At 36.3% G+C, this 7,500-nt stretch overlaps 2 protein-coding genes across 4 annotated transcripts in view; one reads left to right on the forward strand and one right to left on the reverse strand.

Moving 5' to 3' along the window:
• Positions 1-7,500, reverse strand: part of LOC137974992 (laminin subunit alpha-like) — a 90,613-nt gene that overhangs the window by 49,635 nt on the left and 33,478 nt on the right. Inside the window, exons 16-19 of the mRNA XM_068822024.1 lie at positions 6,275-6,541; positions 2,936-3,214; positions 1,607-1,816; positions 6-275 (exon numbers count right to left, since the gene is read on the reverse strand). Coding sequence (XP_068678125.1) covers positions 6-275; positions 1,607-1,816; positions 2,936-3,214; positions 6,275-6,541 — 1,026 coding nt within the window. The remainder of the gene's footprint in view (positions 1-5; positions 276-1,606; positions 1,817-2,935; positions 3,215-6,274; positions 6,542-7,500) is intronic.
• The window catches only part of LOC137974996 (uncharacterized), a 39,655-nt gene that overhangs the window by 13,402 nt on the left and 18,753 nt on the right, over positions 1-7,500 (forward strand). Inside the window, exon 4 of one of the 3 annotated variants that reach the window (XM_068822028.1) lies at positions 1-54. This exon is cut by the window's left edge and continues 32 nt beyond it. The exons of the other annotated variants lie outside the window; for them this stretch is intronic. The gene's annotated coding sequence lies outside the window, so the exon portion shown is untranslated. The remainder of the gene's footprint in view (positions 55-7,500) is intronic. 3 annotated transcript variants of the gene reach the window in all.

Consider the following 7,500-nt stretch of genomic DNA (forward strand, 5'->3'; position numbering starts at 1 on the left):
CTTACAATCCAAGTGGATGCATTTTCAGGAATAGTGAACTCCACACCGACAGAGGTACGTCCCATGTCATATAAATGAGCCACATTTGCATCTCTAACAACAGATCTACATCCTGAGGTGTGAGGACAGTAATGAAATTTGACAGTTCCATCCAATGCTACATCGCTGGTGATGGACACTTGTGAATCAAAGGAAGAATGCATTGGCTGGTAATAATGTACAATGACAGCATACTTCCCTGGACGAGGTATGGAACCTGAGAAGTCACGGACAACCTGTAAAAGAAAACAAAAATGGTTTGAACAAAATATATACCAGTATAAAACCACAAGACATCTTCAGCACCATATTGACAAAAGAATCAAGTATAGTAGGGTATCTTTACCCCATGGCTCAAGTTGTGATCTGGTCTAAATTTTCAATCAGGCCAATCTACTTTTTACAACCACAGCATGTATGCTTGACAGTTACTGTATGCTCAAACCTGTAGTAACTTCTCTCATAATTAAAATCTTTCCCACTCAGAACGAAAGCCTGGTGTTGACTTGTAAGCAAAACAATATGTTAACATTTTCAAGCACTCCTCCAACATGAGCTGGTCTCTATCACACTCTGTTAAATGTTAAATGGTAGATCTTAATAATTACTACAGTACTGTGCAAAAGGAATGCAAACGAATTTCGCTACTTTTCGACCAAATATAACGAAATTTCGGGCAAAACAAATTTTCATGCGAACTTCCTTGAATTTTCGTAATGCCTATCGTTTCAGTAAAAGCGAAAATTTGCGTAACTTTCGTAAACGGCCACATGAATTTTCCAGCGAAATTTCGAGTGCTTATCGAAAATTCGCAGTGAGTATTTGCCTTTTACATTTAAGTTAACGTTCGAAAAAGGCCCATCGAAGCCTTCATACACTGTAAGTGATCACCCCGGGAATTTGCGAGAGCCGATTTTCGTATTAAAGCGACCAAAATTTAATATAAACAATCGAGGGTAGTCGCTAACGAGAGCTTTCAGCTAAAGTCTGTGGGAGTTTTAAATTATTATTGATGGTAGAAAAGATTACGTTCAGGAATGCACCTATTAAAAACTGGAAAGTTCTTTCTTCGTTTACCGGAATGGTCGCTTATTTGTTGACTTAATTTGTTGAATGGTAAACGACTTTATTTTTTCTTTGCGTGATACTTGTGTGACTTGAACAGTTTCATTCACGTCATGTTTACACGTAAGGTTGAGAGAAGAGTACAGTTGTTGATTCCATTCATTCATTAAAATGCGAAACGCTAACCGACACATTTTCGAGATTACGATATTTCCATTAGGTTATTGAATTTTCGTTTCAGTACGTACAAACTCCAACTGAAATTTCGTTGTCAGATTAGCGAAGTTTTGTCCTGTGTTCGAACTTTCGTGCGGGTCAGGCCAAAAAATCACACTTATTCCTCTGAAATTTCAATAGAACAATAACCGAATTTCGACAAAATTCGCTTGCATTCTTTTTGCACAGTACTGTATTACCACAGCTCTGGATTAATCACAATAATAATTATTACTAACTCTACATGTACAGTTATGAGCAGTAAGTGTTGTCTAACATTACTTACTGGTCCTTTTAAATACTGAAGTTTTGTCTCTGGATCTTGTTTTGGTGGTTGCTGTTCGTTGGGATCCTCTCCATTAACATCAATTTTGATTGCTCCCTTGGGAATTGGGTATGATGTTGGAATACACACCCCACTTTTGGTTGTACATAGAATGTTTGGTTCAATGAAATCCAGAGTCCACATATCCAGTGGTATTGCAGTGATAGAGTGCTGGAGGAAATCAAGAGAAAGGAATGGTTTAAATATTGACTGATGACTACCATAAATGTATCAAAATAAAGCTGTAATTCACTAGAATGATTGTTTTGAAGTGTAGACATCTTGTACTAAAACATAAAAAAATGAAAATAACCATTGACCTCAAACAAAAGGTTACCTGTCTGTCTTTTTTTTGTATAACATGTTTAAACTCTAAGCAAGCATTTGTATAACATGTTTCAACTCTAAGCAAGCATTCCCTCTAATTTGCAAACATGATGCGGCACTTCTGTTCAGATATTTTATCTGAGCATTATTCAAACCAAAATGATTAATTAACCCTTTGACATCCAAACCGGACTAAACTGGCCAGACTTAGTATTTTACTCGGTCTAACCCCAGACGATTTTACTAGTCAATGGGGAACCCCTGGGAGTCAGTGGGTCACTGATACTGTACAAGTGCTCAAAATTACATGTAGCAGTTGTCTGAGAAAACCAGAAAGTTTATTAATTAAAGGGCAACCTGCTTATGCTAAAATAAAAAGCCTGGGGCAGGTTCCTGAAAGGTGTAATAACTCTATTCAGGGGATAAATATGCCAGAATAAGGTGCATTTATCCCTGGAATAGAGTTATTACATCTTTCAGGAAGTGACCCCTGGTTACCCAAGGAAAAAACAATGTACTGTGAAGTTAATAATAATAAATTTGCCGCAGCTGAGCATATTCCCGGCTTTGAATGTCTGCAGCTTTTACAAAACATTTAGGAAAATGCACAAGACATTATCACAAACATGTAGGCAATGGAGATTGAAGATACTATTTTGTTAACCCCGACTTCAGCGAAAAACCACAGGCACACACAAAGAACTATGGAATATTCAAGCTCATTCACTGTGTGTGATTGCATCCCAACATGGTGTGCATTTAAACCTACACTGTAAGGGGGTTTCGTAATGGGCAACTAAGGAGTTATCAGGGCAACAAAATTCATGTGTTTGGTTTGGCGGCTTTTGAAACATTGGACAACCTGGATTTGTTAATTATTTCAAGCACCACTGTAACTTCTACTACATTTCAATGGTTTTTATCTCTGACTTGGGCATTTCCAACAAGGATTAATTCACATACCAGAGCAATAGGTGATGACGCTCTTGATACCAAAGTAACCACCATTCTTTGTTCTTTCTCAACATCAAAGACCTTAACAACATCATTAACATTCACAGCCACCTGGCGACAGCCAAACCTGTAGTTACAACTCTGAAGGTTGAAGTATCCCCTTTGAGTTCCTCCTGGATACCTCAAGTAGCCACTCAACTCGGCCTTCCCATCTGAAGGGTGAAAATATTGAAGGACTAGGACATATTTGCCCAGCTTAGGAATGGAAAAGTCTGCTGTGATGCGATTCTATAAATGAACAATAAAGAAAACTATTAAATTAAAAATCCTGCAACTGCTCTTCTGCTTTAGTGTAAGAGGAAGAAAGGCATTTTGCCTAGTAAGCTTGGACAGGGTCAGCAACAATGTTATCTATAGTATCCTTATCTTCTTCCACTCACATGGCTTTTCATTGTGAATTGCCTGGTTTCCCATTGCAATTAATTGATGTTGCTAATGGGAACAAATAATATACTTCCAAATGGCAATGATAATGGAAATGGATCTATATACCAATACAATACAATACAAAATTTTATTATTTGACAATAAGTCCTTATTCCCCTAGCTCCGCAGGTAGCAGTGCTAATCGAGGCGGGCCAGGATAATCAGTAAAAGAAGAAGAAAATACACACAGTAAAACTACCGAAAAATAGATAGATAAGTAGATAGATAAGTAAATACGAAAACAGATTAAGTCTAAAGAAACACCTAGCTATGTAATTGAGGTTGGCAACGCAGTATATTATGAGAGGTAGATAAATAAGACAAAATGAAAAAGATGAGATAAGCGAAGCAAAGATGATGGCTACTAAGAGTATTTGCTAACTTTTGAGATTATCGATTCTATGTCTTCGTAGGAGTCTTCAGATTCTAATATATTGAATAAGATCATACGAATTTTCCTTTTAAAAATGGGTTTTGGTAGTGTTCGGTACTTAGTTGGTATCTCATTCCACAGTTTTGCACCAATTCTTGAAAACGATTTTCGTTTAATTTCAAGTTTTGACTTCTTAATATAAAAGTTGTTGGAAACTGAAGATCGCGTATTATATGAATGAATTTTTGCAGTAGGGATGAACAAATCCTTCAATTGTGAAGGGATAACATCGATCAGTAGCACAATAGACACGTACAATTGTGTAACATATATCAAAAATGCAAAATTTCTACAAATTTCTCCAAAGTCATGATAACACTTTAATTTGCACAGTAAAACACACTAAGAGCCGAAATAATTATGTTTTGCTTGGTTTTAGCTTTGTAGACAACATTTTAAGTTATACCCATGATGCTTTGCGGCCTCTTAATTTTGTAAAATATCTAGTAATCTGTCCAAATTCATATTAACACTTCGTAATTATCACAGCAAAATCGCCATTAATAGGAAACAATCATATAATCCAAAGTTTTTTGCCAAGTCAGCAATCTTAGTTTTTACCCATAATACATTGCGCATCCTAAAACTAGTACATTTTACACACTTTGGGGTAACATATCAGCTTTTTTCTGTTTTTCTCGTAGTGGGCTTTGTTGATAGCCTTTTTTTTTCCTTTTGTTCTTTTCTCCATCTTCTCATTGATTCTGCTTTATTCTCATGCTCCATTGTGTCCATTGAAAACCATCTGGCGTAACGAACGTGACCCAACCCGAAGGGGGGCATTTGCATTTAAAACACGTGCTTTTCTTGAGGTTTTCACGGCTATTTTTGGAGTTGTTATGTAACAAACAGCTTCTGGAACCTTCTTGGGAGGTTACCAAGGGCACATGTTGATGTTTCATGGAAGGAATTGCCCGAAATCATGGCGAAATGGTCATGTTGTTTCGCTGTCTTTCTCGCGAGAAAATCCTACATGTAATAGGAGACTCATGGAGAAGCGTTTCACAAGGCTTAAGATTTAGAAAAACTCTTCTTGCGAGCTACCTACTTTATATTTTAACGTGGAAATGCTCATGAACGTTCGTTTTGAGATGAGATTCAAATGTGGCGGCAATCCGAAGGTTTTGGATCCATTGCGGGCATTTGGGAAGAGTTTGACTTTCGTTGATGCTTTTAATGGCATATCAAACCATGGAGCGTTTCACAAGGCTTGAGATTCAGACTTTTTCTTATTGCGTTGGAGCGAATGGTCCTAGATTGTTCATATTTTCAGGAAAGAGTCCCCAGAAAGTGAGAACGCCGTCTGCGGTGGTATTTTTATTTTTCACCTCGTTTTTGTAACTTGTCTGGGAACCTTAATTTTAACTGCAGAAGTTCGGAGCAGTATCGTGACGCCCTAACTACGAGGTACTTTTTTGGAATTTTAACCATACAGATTCTAGTTTTAGAAAAGTTGAGTTATTAGGTTGAAAGTATGTTTGGTCCTTGTAATTTTAAGATTTTTCCAAACGATAATGGGCGTTTTGGTCTAGATATATTTTTTATCGAACAACATTTCATCTGGGTAAATGTTACGCGTGACGGCCATATTTTTAATCAATTTTGTCAAACAAAAATTTCGCCAAAAATAAGAGTGCAGTGAATATTCACGAAACTTTGCATATTTATTGACAAACATGTTACCCTTATTTGTGTGAAATCTTACAAATGTACGGCTTATAATAAAGAAGATATTTGGGAAGGAGTTTGTGTCACTCTGATTGTACACATGTAATGTGCTACTGATCATCGTTATTTACATCATGCATTGTTTCAGCTAGCAATTTATAATACAAAAAGTGAATAGGTAAAACCTTTGCATGAAGGAACAAAGGAATGGCGTGATCACACCTGTCAGCGAAGCACATGAAACAGAGAGTACGTTTTTGGAGGATCAAAAGCTTATTTAGTTGAGTTTTGCCACCTTGTCCCCAAGCAATTAAGCTGTATCGTAAATAAGGAACAATAAGGCAGTTATATATACTAACAAGAGTATGTAAGGGAACAAAATGCCTTATCTTTGACAGTAATCCAATGGTTTTGCCAAGTTTCAGTGTTATAGAGTCAATATGGTTTTTCAATGACAGTTTACAATCGATTAGGACACCGAGATATTTCACATGATCTTTACATTCCAAGTAGGCACATCACAGGCACATCACATACAGTATCATGGCGGTTTTACGGTTATATTTGAGTCCCTGAGTATTGGCCTGACCAGGGTTTTGAATCTGTGATCTAAAGCAAGAAGTCTGATGCCCAACCAATTGAGCAACTGGTCAAAAATTAGTTACCAAAATTAGTTAACAATGGTTCGCACTCTAACATCAAGTTTAATGTACTTTCAGTTGTTAAGAGAGAGAATGGAATTGGCAAGTTTTATGTCTAACCTGCTTGCTATCCAACAAAGCCATTGCATTGAAGTCTAACTGTTCCAGGACTGATTCATTTTTAAACAGCTGTGTATCTACCCGTTTTCTATTCCTTATAATGTACCCTGTTACCAGCTCTGCAGTGAACAATTCTGGCTTCTTAAGGCTCAGGTATGAGAACTGGTTGCATAAACTGTCAATACCATTCACTTTACATGGATTTGTAACTTTCTCCTCTAGTTGATAGGCTTCATAATATTCTTGTGGCAATGCAACAACATAATCCTGAAAGATCACAAAACACATGCTTAAGCCTTTGTTCCTTGGAATTTGAAAAAAATGCCAATCATTAATAGTTATCATAATTATCATTAATTTTTTAGTGGACTTGCACTGCAATTTTTTACAAGTTAATATTTGCTCACAGTCAGGAGAAATAATTTTTTTAGTTACATTAAACAAATCAACAAAGTCACTTGCAAATCATTAATTTGAAAGTAAAAGAAAATTATAAACCTTTTGTCAATGTACAGTAAATGCACCCATAACAATAATTGAAGGGCTGGATGCAAAAACCTAGTAAGTGACAATTTCGGTCGATTTTCAGTTTTACTCAAAACTAGCCCAAATTTTGCAAGTTGACTGGAAATGAACTTAAGAACATTGCCCTGGTATTTTTTTTTACCGATGTGGGCTTTATTTTTGAGAAATAAGCTATGCAAAAACACTATCAGCTTCGCGTTTGAAAAAAATACACATCTGGGGTTTAAATGACTTTTGATAATGTTAGAGGGTACATACAAGTTTTAAGTGGAAGGGAAAATCCGGCAAAATGCTTTGGGGTTGTTGTCTTTCAGTCTCTTCCCCAATGCCTATTACATTACAGCCCTTGCATCCAGCCTCAATCTAAAATCTGTTACACTTTTACCTAAATGTACTCTAGAGACAAGATGGGTAAGGACTGATAAAACTTAGAAGCATCATGAGTGAAATGAAAGCATTTCAATGAAAGTGAATGAAATCTTACTTACTTACTTACTTACTTAATTAAAATTAATTAATTAAATTAAATTAATTAATTAATTTTTAATTAATTTAATTTCATCCATTCACCACAATTCATGGAGTGGCAGGGGAGAGGAACAGAACTTTCGTCCCAATTGACACCTAACCCCTACTTTGCCAGTGAGTTACAACTACTTGGCCCTGGGCTCACATTTAAAAAAAAAATTGGCCAAATCAAA

Source organism: Montipora foliosa, chromosome 11 (assembly GCF_036669935.1).
Source record: "Montipora foliosa isolate CH-2021 chromosome 11, ASM3666993v2, whole genome shotgun sequence".
Taxonomy (NCBI): Eukaryota; Metazoa; Cnidaria; class Anthozoa; order Scleractinia; family Acroporidae; genus Montipora; species Montipora foliosa.